The sequence below is a fragment of the Phocoena phocoena genome, chromosome 17 (genome assembly GCF_963924675.1).
Source record: "Phocoena phocoena chromosome 17, mPhoPho1.1, whole genome shotgun sequence".
Classification (NCBI taxonomy): Eukaryota; Metazoa; Chordata; class Mammalia; order Artiodactyla; family Phocoenidae; genus Phocoena; species Phocoena phocoena.
The window spans coordinates 13,736,701-13,750,353 of record NC_089235.1 but is presented as its reverse complement, the minus strand read 5'-3'; the positions used below and the strand labels follow the sequence as shown (position 1 = coordinate 13,750,353).

General features: G+C 38.5%; 1 protein-coding gene across 1 annotated transcript in view; it reads right to left on the bottom strand.

The window, feature by feature from the left end:
* Positions 1-13,653, bottom strand: part of PREX2 (phosphatidylinositol-3,4,5-trisphosphate dependent Rac exchange factor 2) — a 284,172-nt gene that overhangs the window by 197,395 nt on the left and 73,124 nt on the right. The window contains exons 2-4 of the mRNA XM_065895649.1: positions 7,878-7,949; positions 6,635-6,757; positions 4,221-4,325 (exon numbers count right to left, since the gene is read on the bottom strand). Coding sequence (XP_065751721.1) covers positions 4,221-4,325; positions 6,635-6,757; positions 7,878-7,949 — 300 coding nt within the window. The remainder of the gene's footprint in view (positions 1-4,220; positions 4,326-6,634; positions 6,758-7,877; positions 7,950-13,653) is intronic.

Sequence of the window (13,653 nt, the reverse complement as noted above, 5' to 3'; positions counted from 1 at the left end):
GAAAGTTTACAGGAGAAAAAGGAAATACTTTTGCCTTTCAGATTAGTTAGCAACCAAAATGTGTTTTGAATCTTTATCTTGAAAATGAATTCACATATATTCACCTGAGTATGAAGTCTGAGGAAAAAGAAAGAGACAGAGATGGAGGAATGAATTAATGGCTAGATGGATGGATGGATGGATGTACTGATGAAAGAATGTTTTGACGGATGAATAAACAGATGTACACATACGTACATACATCCTGCTTATAGGGGGAGGTCATGTGGTGTTGCAGAAGATCAGGACTGAGGACAACTGCGTTCTACCCATGCTCTGCCACTGGCCCGTGATGCAACTTGGACGGATTTCAAAATTCTAATTTTCCTCTCTGTACAACTGGCCTGTTTCAATCCAGTGATCTCTAAGTCACTTCAAGCTATAATACCTCACCAATGACACTGGCCAGGCAGTCTCAGGGAAGGATGTCAGATATGATCTCCACAGAGCCAAGATGGAAGGAGAAAACTCAAAATCAGCAATCACAGTGAGACGAAATAGAAGCAGCTTCCATTTACTGCAAGTAATGGTCAAGGGAATCGACTCTGATAAGTACAGCCTTGATCCTCTGAAACCAGGTCTTTATTTTGTGGTTTAAGCAGCAACGCAAAAAAAAAAAATTAACATTAAGATGTTAGAAGCAATTTTTTAATTAAAAAACTTTAAAAAACAGATTGTTTTTCTTTGGCCACGCCACGCGGTTTGTGGGATCTTAGTTCTCTGACCAGGATCGAACCCGGGCCCTCGGCAGGGAAAGCTCCAAGCCCTGACTACTGGACCGCCAGGGAATTCCCTAAAATAACAGACTGGAGACTTATGTCAAAACCTGTTTCTGCAGTGCCTATCAGGGTGACTGGCACAGAGGAAGCCGATAATAAATATTTGACTAAGGAAGAAAAGAGCTCTTCAAACATCATACTGATAATTTATAACCTTTATACCACTATTTTTTAAAATACTGTCCTACATTCCTTGAGAGGAGAGACCGAGTGCTGAGTGGGAAAGGAAGCAAAAGGAAGAGTGATGGAAGCAGACCAGCCCCCCACTGCCCTGAGCAACTGAGTTCAGCTCCAATTTGTTCAACCAACTCGGCAAAACCAGCACCATGACTTTCACTTCACCAGAAACCTTAGAAGACACAGCAGCAAAGAAGTGTCTCATTCAAACAGGCTCTTTGGGGGTTTCAACCCCTACTGCAATCAGGTCATCAAAATACTCTTTCCACCTGTGTATGGTACTGTCCCCAGAGGAACCCTATGTAACACAACTATCTACATCCCATTCTATTTCCAGTGATGTTTCAGTGTCCCCGTATGAGTGAGCGCTCCTTTTAAATGTGGCCACCCCCTCTACCTAGCCCTGGGCTGAAGCATCCTGAGGAACACATGACTGTCTAACCCCCTTTTATTTCCTTATCTATTAGTACTGTATAGATTACAAACTCTCTTCATAACAGCCACTTTATTTCTTTCACTTTTATTGGAGTAGAGTTAATTTACAATGTTGTGTTAGTTTCTACGTATAGCAAAGTGAATCAGTTATACATATACATGTATCCACTCTTTTGTAGATTCTTTTCCCGTATAGGTCTTTACAGAGTATTAAGTAGAGTTCCCTGTGCTATACAGTAGGTCCTTATTAGACTGGCTTATGAGAGCCAGCTTTCTCCTTATGTAGACAGACAGAATGTTCCCTAAAGAAGCTGCTAGAGATTCCACTGATCCTAAAAACTTACTCAGGTGACAGTATATGCAAGTAACCAAAAATATAATATCATCACCCCAAATATGTAAATCCTTAATGTTTTTCAAAGGGTCATCGTTATTCTCCCCATTTTATGAGTACGGAAAATGACATCAGACATGTAATGAATTTCCTCAAGTCATCCAGGTAATTAGTGGCCACTTAGTGCCAAGGCAAGAACTATAAAAGCCAGGGTCTTCCTACCAGACTATGCTGTAGGATCTTGTAAAAACCAGCACTCTGGAATTGTGACATTTATTTAGTGGAGAGCCAGCTCTGCTGAGAACAAAGTGCTCTCAATAAGACAGCAAAGTTCTGATAGTTCAAAGAGAGCCCCGTTGGTCCAGGGGCACAGGAACTTCCTCTGGCCATGGCAGAGAGAAGAGATGAGTAAATTCTCTTCCCCAAAACAACTGTTATACTGAGCAAAATTGTAAAAAAAACCCAACAATTTAAGGGCTCTGGTAATCAACTGAAGTCAAACAACAAACTGAGAAATGTTTATTCATGAAAACCTGCTGAACTTCAGGTAAGAACAGGGGAGTTGGTGGCATTCTTGCCTGGGCTCCTCCCATCCTGCCCCTACGTGCCCCCAGCCCCAGGGCCATCCTCAGCTCATCCTGCATGGTAGCCCTGTCACAGTAGCACTGGCCCTGCAAACCTGCTACCAGAGAGGACTGCAGAGGGCAAAAATCCCACACCCAGGAGTGATGTCAATAAAATTAGCACACTGTCCAAGAAAAATGGGGAGCGCTCACATTTCTGCTAGCCTGAGATTGCAGTCCAGGGCAAACGTCAGACTATGCACGTGCAGAGAGGACCTGAGATGGCCCCAGGAGAAAAAAAACCCAGATCTGACTTGAAAACTGCCTGGCCTGTGAATGTGTCGCCCGCGACACTCACACACAGACCCACAAATCATATGGATTATGATGTTCGATCACCTCTTTCAAATCCCCAGCTGACCACTAAGTTAACCAGTCAGAGGAGTGACCCCTAAAAAGAAACGCTAAGCTATAAAACAAAAACTGAGCAAACACAGCAGCTGCGTATACAAAAGACACAGATGCTCAAATTAAATCGAGACAAGTTCCTGAAAACGAAACCAACAAAAAACAATAACCAACCTGAGGGAAATAAACTTCCTAAGTTAAGATGCATATTGTAGTCCCTAGAGCAATTACAAAAAAAAAAAAAAAACTAAACATAAACTTACTCTGATCCAGCAATTCTACTCTTAGTATTTACCCAAGAGAATGAAAATGTATGTCCACACACAGACTTGTACATGAATATTCATAACAGCATTCTTCAAAATTGCCCAAACTTGACATTTCCTGACTTTACTAAATCTCTCTCTCTGAAATGACATCTCATATGTAGGATCTTCAAGGTCCATCATTATCACAGTCAATTGTTGACCCAATGTTCATAAACTGGCAAACAGATAAACAAAATACAATGGAATATTATTCAGCAATAAAAATGAATAGAATGTGGATACATGCCACAACAAGGATGAACCTCACAATCATTTTACTCAGTAAAAGAAGCCAGGCATCAAAAGATTATATTGTACAAATCATTTATACGGAATCTCCAGAAAAGGCAAACCTCTAGAGATCGAAAGCAGATCGATGATTGCCTGGAGCTAATGGTGCGAGTGGAAAAGAGCTGTAAATGGGCATTTTATTTTTCATTTTAAATGAGCTGATCCAGGCTCTAAAACTGGATCGTGGAGATGTCTGTTCCACTCCACAATTCGTTAAATATCACTGAATTCTATTTACAGTGTGGTTCTCACTGGCAATTACAATGTCCAAGAAACTGTCAAACTATGCATTTATTTGTACGATCCTGAAGAAATTAAATACAGATTCTTGCGCTTTTTATGAACACTGAATATGGAACGTATGTAGGAGAAAAGTCAATCTTGAAAATTCTTTTCTACCATCCCCATGATGCATTTCCTTCCTGTCACTGCCCTACTTAGAGCTCTCTCAGCAGAAGTAAATGAAGCTCTAGGGAGCTGAGGGATATAAAAGCAACTGTGAACTCTGGCATAAATGTCTTCGCTCACTAAGAACCTGCGGTTTCACAACTCATAATCAACCAGGAGAGGGCATGACAGTGTTTCCCCATAAACAAGCTTCTCCCAACTCTCACTTCTTTTAATTTCGTTCATTTCATTTGTGTGTGTGTGTGTGTGTGTGTGTGTGTGTGTGTGTGTGATTTTAAGAGCATATATAGAGAGAAATATAGTTGATTTACAGTCTCACTTCTTACTTTTCTCAAATGACTCTCTAGCTTCCTAGCAGGGATATGTTAAAAACAGATGTCGTACAAGCACTTTTTACACCACACGGATGCTATTCCTCGGCTCTCAGTGGGGCTATCAACAAATAATAGTATACAGTGATACGTAAATATATACTTACCAAAAGAAATGTCCGGATTGTTCTTATTTTGTTAAGTTCAAAAAGCAATTTCTGTGCCTTCTCGTGATTACTACAATATTCGTCGTAGATACGAAACTTGTCTTTCTGTGAATTCAAGTAAGAATAAGTTAGTCATTTTATTAGCCATTTTGAAATTTTAAGTGTGAGTTTATGAACAAACTTTATTAAAAGTTTACTATGTTTCAAGAGCTATACTATGTGTATACATAAGTACGTTTCATTTATTTTCCCTGATCCACGAAGAACGGTCTAGGAAAGGAGACAGACTTATATTAATTACAATCCAATATGACGTATGCAATAAAAATTAAATGAACGACGTGGTAGCAGATTACAGAGAAGAGAGTACTTAGCTTTGCTGGGAGGATTCAGACACAGCTTTAAAAAAGATGTCATATGTGGGCAAGATACAGAGACATAAATCCATGATTCCCTAGCAGGGAGAGGGAAGAAAGTATTTTTGGTGGAGGGAAAAGCATGTACCAGACCATAGAGCAACAGGACATAGTACCCTGCAGGCCATATGCACCAATCTGGACAGTTGTGTTTAAGAAGGACACTGACAAAGTGGAGAAGAGTCAGCAACAAGCGACTGAGATAATGACAGACCCTGAAGATGTTACATCTGAGAGGTCATCTCAGAGAGAGAGATTTGTTAGTACATAAAAGTAAGGAATGGTAGCTACTTCAAATAGCTGTCCTATTTATTGTAAAGGATTTACAACTCTTTGTCGCTCCAAAACACAATACTAGGACCACTGGGTGGAAATTTCAAGGGTCATGATGGGCAGTGATAGGCAGATTCAGGATTAATATAGAGATTTTCTAACAATTAGAGCTGTAACTAAAAGTGATCAAGTAAAAACAAGATCAACAACCTTCACAGATCCTATAGAAGGGATTCTTTCATAAAAGGAGAAATTTCACACCATCTTGATCTCTAAAGCTCCCTTCCAACTGTAAGATTTTCTCCAAGTATCTATGATCAATATCTATCAAATATCCCAGTAAATATATCCCAGTAAAAGAGGCAGACACAGAAAATGTAGTGACTGAACAGTGGAACAGAAGTGTGTCCTCTAAAATTTCAAAGACGTGTATTTAGAAACACAGAGTGCTATTTCATACAGCCAGGAGAAAATGTATTGAATTACTTATTTCAAGAGATGGGATAAACCAGAAGAAAACAAACTTCAGAAACAGTTTAACTAAATTCATGGCTGACAGATTCATAGTGTGTTACTGAGGAAATGGATGTCAGGGTGCAAGATTCCCATGTACAGCCCGGCACTGAGATAGCAACTACTCCAGCTGGCAGGAGATGTGCATTCTTTCATGAAAGGGAACAGTCTGGATTAAGTGGATACAACACACGTGGTTTATAGTTTTGCCCAACGAAACCTTGATCTTCCTATACCCAAGGAGTCTCTCCCTTTAATATAATTATTTTTATGGAATATTTTCTGATTCTAAAAATAACATTTACAGAGTCTGCTCACCACATACAGAAATATAGATCTAGGAACTCCATATCATTACTTTATAAAAGACTGGAAATCAAAAATAAATGAAAATTGATTTCTATGACAAAATACTCCTATACATTTTTAAATAAAACACTAATTGCATAGCATTTTGATAAGTAAATGGATTCAAATTGGTATTCTGAAAATTAGCATCAGCAGAGTGGTAGAAATAGCAGCATTATTTTTCTTTTGTCAGTATGAATGCCCTTTCGTTCTGAAAACGATTTTCACCGTTACCGGTGGCTTTGTACCTTGCAAATCGATTGCATAAATAATTTCAGCTAGCATGTGCAAAGGGATGAAAATGATCATACAAGCATGACATATAATTTGAAATAACCAACTACTGGCTTGTTCTTCTTCGGCACTGTTCAGTACAAGCCTCTGAGAAAAATTCAGATGCAGGCATATGTGTACCTAGAGGGACCAGGTCTGTTCACCTCCAGGTTAGTCACAAGTCGATTAACAAGGGAACGTTTTGACTAATAAAAGGCTCATCGCATCATTGTAAAAGTAAGGATTTTCTGCCTCAAAAGAGAAATGCTCTATGTTTGAGGGAAACATAAAAATCCATTCATTATGAAACAGCCTGAATATTCATTAGAATTCAAAGCTACAGAGGATGCAAAAAACTAACTCGTTGGGAAAAAGAAAAGCCTGTTTATTCTTCGCTGAATAAAATGGATGATGTGAGGCCCTCTCCCCTTTTCTGGCTCTAAGTGGAAGATTTCATTGGCCTTAAAAGACCCCAAACTTTTGGTGTCAGATTTTACTTCTAATGCTGAATTCCCACATACTACTGTTCCAGAAGTGAAACTTGAAATTTTAGGGGGAAAAGCTTTTAAAATAAACAGAAATTGATCCTACAAAGTGAAGAAAGCAGGTTCCCACTTCTTGCTGAGCATTAGGTTCTGGATGTAAACATTCCTCCACGACTTTTAAGAATTCTTTATGTACTGCAAGGATATCTTCAATGTTTGAGAACAGCATCTGTAAATAAATGTGTAAGTGCAATAGTGAGGCAAGCTTTTAAAAAATTCTATGGGAGTGGAGTATTTTCAAGTTGAAAATGTCGGTGGAGAGTTGTCCTTCCCACCCCCCCACCCCCGGCTGGCAGAGCACCCATTCTGTCTGGACATCCTCTACCCTCCCACACAATTCTGGGAACCGGGAACCTAGTTCCGGCTCTCAGGACAATCCTGAGTAACTGAACCCAAGCATGGTCATTGTCCCACCCCACTAAGGACAGCGGGCTGCAGGTAAAACAGTGCGGGCAGAATGGCTGGCAGGCTCTGGGGGAAGGGCTTCTTTGCCCATAGAAGTCCCTGCTATGGGAATCAAAGTACCTTCATGTCCCTTTGAGTAACAGGTGTCTTTTGCTTGCAACCAAAAGCACCCAAACTAAAACACACTCCATGGTAAGGAGAATGTAAACATTACTATTGAATTTAATGGGAAACAGATGTGTCTATAAAATCCTTGGGAATTATTTTCCGTAAAATAAAACAGCAAGTTGGCATCCAAAATAAATATCAATGATGATTTATACAGTTTCAATGAATAATGACTAGAGCACAATTAATTTTCATTTACCATCCCCCCCTTTTTTCCCCCAAACTCTTCACAATTTTCCTTCCCTACGGTTTAAAAGGAAATGCTTATACCTTTGTGAGCTGAAGATACTGTGTGGACGTTTTCTGCCCCAGTGGACCCTTCAAATCGTTTGCTCTCCAGGGGTCAGAGACTAGAAGCCGCATGTGCCCACATCCTGCCGCCCAGGCCCTCTAGCAATTCCCTCACACATGGTTCAGCTCCTTTCCCCTCGAGAGACATGAAGGTTCTTGGACTCGGGGTTATCTTTTTCCTCCTTTCAAACGTTTCCAAGGTCTTGGCAAAAATTCCTCTCTGTCTTCTACACCATCCTCATAACCCCCGTTTCTTTTCCCAAACCCTAGTTTCCCTTTTTCTCATTGCTGGCCACACAATGACTGGTGACTGGTACAGAACTTATCCCGGAAGTGGAGACAAGTTGACGAGCCCTGAGGCAACATCCCACAGGTAACATTTCATCTGAGGGGACCTTGTGCTGGTGTCGAGGGCACCTCCTCACCTTCACCGTTTCTTCTGTTACATTTTTGTCAAGTTTCGACGCAGCGCACTGGTTCATCCGGTGTAAGAATGCCTGCAGAAAGCAGGAAAAGATACTATGAAGGCAACACTGGACTAAATCAAATGAGCGTTGATCTGAATTAATTGTTTTTTATAAGAAACCGAAGTTTAAAAATCCAATAACTGTCGAGCATAACAGTTTTGTTGTATAAGGCAGAAATCTTGTGTGTTGCTTCTCCTACCTGGGAATTATATTTCCTTTATAGTTTGGGGGCAGGACCAAAAGTGATCACGTAGATATGAATTAAACGTATCCACCAAGATCTCAAAGTTCTGCGGTAAAACACACAGAGTCAAATGTTTCCTAAACTTCTAAGTCTTGTGAAGCACAAAAGACCAAAATCTAGCCAAAAATGGGATTTCTAATACAAACAAAAGGGCCAGAAATTCTAAAGGGAGCCCTTTAGAAGTGAGAGAAATTGAGGAAGTGAGGGAGGAAGGGAGAAAGAAAGGGACCTTCAAGAAGGAATGGAAGAATTTCCCATCCCCTCTTGCCCCATTCAAGTTTTAGGAAGCCAGAATTTGTATTTCTGGGAACAGGTCTGAGCTCTCCACAGCCCTATGGTAGGCAAATGAGTTCATTTGTATTTCAAAGATCTGGACTCTTCCTGATGGCCATTAAGCCCATGACTAAATAAGCTATTAATTTAGCAAAGAAAAAAAGGATTAAAAGAGTTATTTATACTGAGCCTTAAAAGAGAAAGTTTAGAAGGAAAAAAAGACGAGACTTTCTATCCGGCAAATACAAGACGTTGTCCTCAAGACAACGTCCACTAACTACCTAGTGACCACGTGAGATCAACCCTTCCCTTGTCTGTCTTAAGAACTCCAGCCACTACCTGCCAAGTCAGGACACATAGAAGCTTGAAGGAATCTCAAGATACTGCATCAAATAAATGAAAATTAATGTAAGAATTTCATTTAAAAAAAAAAAAAGTTCATTTTTGACATGCTATATTTACAAAGATTTAAAAGATTAACAAAACCCAGGATTATGCATAATATTCCAAAATTATCACCCTCAAGACATTGCTAATAACAGTATAAAATGGCACAACACTTTTGAGGACAACTTACAATATATCTCAAATTTTTAAGTGGGCATTCCCTTTAACCCAGTCATTCTACTTCTGGGAATTTATCCTAAGAAAATATTCAGACAAGGGGTTTCAGTGTATTGATTACAACAGTGGAAACCACCTAAATGCCCATAATTAATGGGATCATTTAATATATTATGGTACATGCAAACTACAGAATACTGTGCAAAAGTATATTCATAAATGGAATGGGATGAAAATTATATATACATGTGTGTGTGTATACAACAGATGTCTATACTGTTTGGCAAAAAAAATTACTAAACAGCATACTGGATGTGTGCATACCTATACATACACACTTTCGTGTATATATACATACATATATATATATACACACACACACAACTGTATATGGGTGTACATATACGTATATACGAATATTACACATGTATATAATATATACATATATACACATGGGTAATGTCAGTGTGCGTTCATACTAAGAAAAAATATGTAGCATATACCAAAATGCAAACAGTGATTACCTCCAGGTGATAGGAAGATGACCTTTGTATACTTTCTTATTGTCAGAATATCTGGCTGTGTGCATGTTGTAACTTTTGTAAAGAAAAATAATATTATTTAAAGGAAACAAAACAAATCGGCCACAGATCCCACTCCTGGCTTTAGCTTCAGCACCATCTTGATTCCTGATTCAATGGGTTCACGTTTCAGATTCCATAACTACAAAGCCACATCAGTACTGACAGCCTCAAATGAATGAAAGAATTCAGCTGAATTAAATAAAATGAATGTGAAAGTACTGGATGTCACCTTAACTTTTTTATTGGAAACGTGATACAATCTTTTGAAATATTATCTACAGTTAGGTATAATTTGCAATGGAGAGAGATTTTCGAATTTTCTGACTTTAAGTGCCCATTTTAATTAGTGTTAGTCTAATTTTTAATTTTAGTTTTGTTTTTCTTGAATAGTTTTCCACATACCTATACTAAAAATGCTCCTTAGCTCCTTCTGTTTAGTCTTAAAACAGCACGGTTGCTTTGGTTGCCCAGTTTACATTTCGTATTAACCACATAGGAAACATAACCTCTCATGCAAGCAAAACTTAAACTTCACTTCTACTTGCATAAACCTTATCTTCATAAACTGAACTCAGTCACATTCTGAAACCAACAAATTAAAGACAGGAGGTAGTGAAAATGAATCAAACTAGGAGGTAGAAGGAAACATACAAGCTAATAAAGTAAACTCTATCTTTATCTGACTTTTTATCTTCAATCCTCCGTGACAATAGGGAACTTTTTGTTTAACTGCATATGAAAGAAAACCTGGAACTTCTTAGCATTTCTAACCAAGCATTTATTTTTCCCAAGAGTCTCATTTTATACAACAGTGAAGGCAGATTTAAGACAGTTTGCCCAGAGGGCAAAATCATGAAACTGTTTGACATTTTTTACAAAATGTGTAAGTCTTCCTCTCTGAAGATAAACAACGTGTTCTCAGAATCATCCTTTAACAACCAGAATCTACAGAGTCCTTTCAGACTTTGGTAACTGGGGCATTTAATCTTTCTCCTATCAATCAAGGAAGCATTAATACCCTAGTCACAAAAACACATGAGATTTAATATGTTGTTTTATCTCTGTACTCATTCATTCTCCCTGGTTCAGAATTTCATCAGAATTATATCATCTTCATTCTGATACAAATATATGGAAAATAAGTTCCAGAAAATGGCTTTTAATGCCAGTGGTTCTCAAACTTTTCACTGTGTATGAGACTTGGAGAGTTTCTTCCAAATGCAGATTCTCCAGCCCTGTCCCCAGAAGGCCTGATTCAGCAGATTGGTTTAGGACCCAGAAATCTGCATTTTGAACAAGTTCCCTAATACACTTGGTCCAGAGACCACAGTCTGATGATCTTTATGTTTATTCTTCCAAAGACTAAAGAAACAGACCGGGAAACAAATAAGTAAGACTCAATGGGAAAAACGGGTTCACTTATTTCACCCTGACTTTCAACTCCAGGTCATACTCCCTCTATGTATAGTACCCTCTCGCTCAGCCACTTGGAGTTCCTGATACCTCACCAGAGGACCCTCCTCCCAACAATGAAAATCACAAGCTGGGCTGTGTAAACAGGTGATAATAATCTCTGAAGGCTCGTGAGATGCAGAGACAGGTGAGCCAGGTAAGACAGCCTAGGTCACCTTTGGAGGAAGGGACCTCCAGCTTGCAGGTGTGTAATTAGCACAGCACACACTCAGCAAACCAGCGCTCCCCTGACGGTGATGCTGCACGGTGTATTCCCAGATATCACTCTAGTCGTGGGCTGCTTTCTTCCCTTTCAGAGAGCTCACCTCACCTTCTCTTCAATTTGGTCCACGTTGTTTTCCTCTCAGCAAGAGTTTGATAAAATGTATTAAATGTGATACATTAAAGTTTGAGAAAGCTAAAAATGTCACAAGTTTGCTACCAAGAAATCAAAAGAAGGAAGAAAACTCTTTCAGATGTAATAGGGAGATGACAGCAATCCCCTTTGGCCTTGTCTGTCCATCTGGGCCACTACCAGCTCAAAAGTCAAGTCCATGGTGAGTTTTATTCTCAGAATGCATTTGCTTATCTTATAATTTCAGTGTACTAAATGATAATCTTTCTCAACTCATTTTTGTCCTTCCCACTCTTTTCATCAGTCAGGCACGCACAGATCACTCTCAAATATCGCACAGATTTTAACAGTTCGCACTTTTAATTCTAGATACCTGATGCCAATCTGAATTTCATATCATACAGGGATTAAACCTTATTACTCCTATAAATATTCTACATTCAGAATGATTTTAGCAGCAACTGTCACCTTGAAACTGTGGCTATTTAATATCAATAGAGATGGATAAATTTTACATATGAAGGATTTAAGAGGAGCCGCCCTATTGCAGGAAAAAGTGTACTCATTTCATGAAAATACGTGGAAAAAATAAGAGTAAATATTTTCCTTTTACCTCTTGAACTTAAAACAATATTATGACATCAAAATTCTTTGGAAGACAGTGTTTTGTTTTGTCTTCCCGAGAAAAAAACAAAGTCCTATTAAGTGAAAAAAGCTTGTCATTTGAGTTTGCCTTGAATACCTGGTTGATCGTGGTGCCATTTTATTGGAATGGAGAAGTCGAAATGAGCAGTAATTGTTGGAGTGGGAGGGTCAGCTTGTCCTGGCCATGTTGAATTTGAGATGCCTACTGGACACCAATGTAGAGATCTCAAGTAGGGAGGTAGCTGTACTGATCCTGGTTTCTGAGGGGAGTTCGAGGCTGAAGTTAAAGAGTTGAATGTCCCTGGCACAAAGACATAACTCAGGGCAAGTGTTCATAACTCAGGAAAGAGAGAAGAGACAGCTGGCCCCAGTTCATTGGAGAAAGTATATAGATAGAGAAGAAAAAAAAGCCCCAGGACATAACCTTGGGGGCACTCCAACATTTAGAGGTCAAGCAGAAGAAGAGAAACTAAAGAAGCCAGTAAGGTAGGAAGGAGCAAAACCAGGAGTATAGTGTCACAAAAGCCAACAGAAAGAGGGCTTCAAGAAAGAAGGAGCGGTCAATCGCTTTAACAGTGCTGAGAATTCAGGTAAGGTACAAACAGATATATGACTTGACAACACAAGGTCGGTCACTGGTGATCTTGACCATGGCACTCCCAAATGAATGGATAGAAGGAGAAATGGAAAATAGAAAGATGGAGTCTATAACCACAGAAAACGTTTAAAAGTTTTTAGAGTTTTGCTGAGAGAGGGAGCAGAGATATGTAGGTGAATTTAGAACAAGGAACAGTTTATTTTTTAAGCTAGAAAATACTAGCTCAATTCATTGTTCGAGTTACATTTTATGTTCCCTTATTATACTTTTGGCAAATCTTTCATAAATTCTCCAGTCCACTGGATCTCACTTTTTCCTGAACACCCATTGAGTCCCAATTTTTTGAGTAGGACTCCTTTATTTAACATGAAAAAAAGTAAAAGACATGCATATTGTGGTGTTAAGGTCTGTAAATTTAAATACATATTAACTATTAACCACTAAACAAAATTCAATGATAGGCATTGTTCGTGGCAGTGGTTCTTAAACATTTTAATCTCAGGACTCCTTTACACTCTTAAAAATTACGGAGAACCACAAAGAGCTTCTATTTATGTGTATTATTATCTAACAATATTTAATATGTTAGCAACTAAAATAGGAAAATTTTAATATTTGCTATCCAAGAAATTCATTTGTTTACAAATTTATTTAAAATTAACAATTATAAACCCATTACATGTTAACATATATAACATACTTTTATGAAAAACAGCTATCTTTTCCTAAAAAATTGTAGTACGAAGTATGATACTATCTCATAAGAATGCAAATTTCTTTAACGTCTGGCTTAATAGAAAATAGCTGAATTCTCAAATGCTTCAATGCACTGTGATATATTGTTTGGAAATGTATTTTCAATGATAGTTGGAAAAGGGAAAAATATGTTCATTGCTATAACATTTTCAGTGAGTTGTGAATATTCTTCTTTAATACAACAACAAAATTCAATAAGTGGTAGTTTCTTAAAGGCAGTCATGATGTGGAATCCGAAACCGTATCAGTGAACCTTTCATACT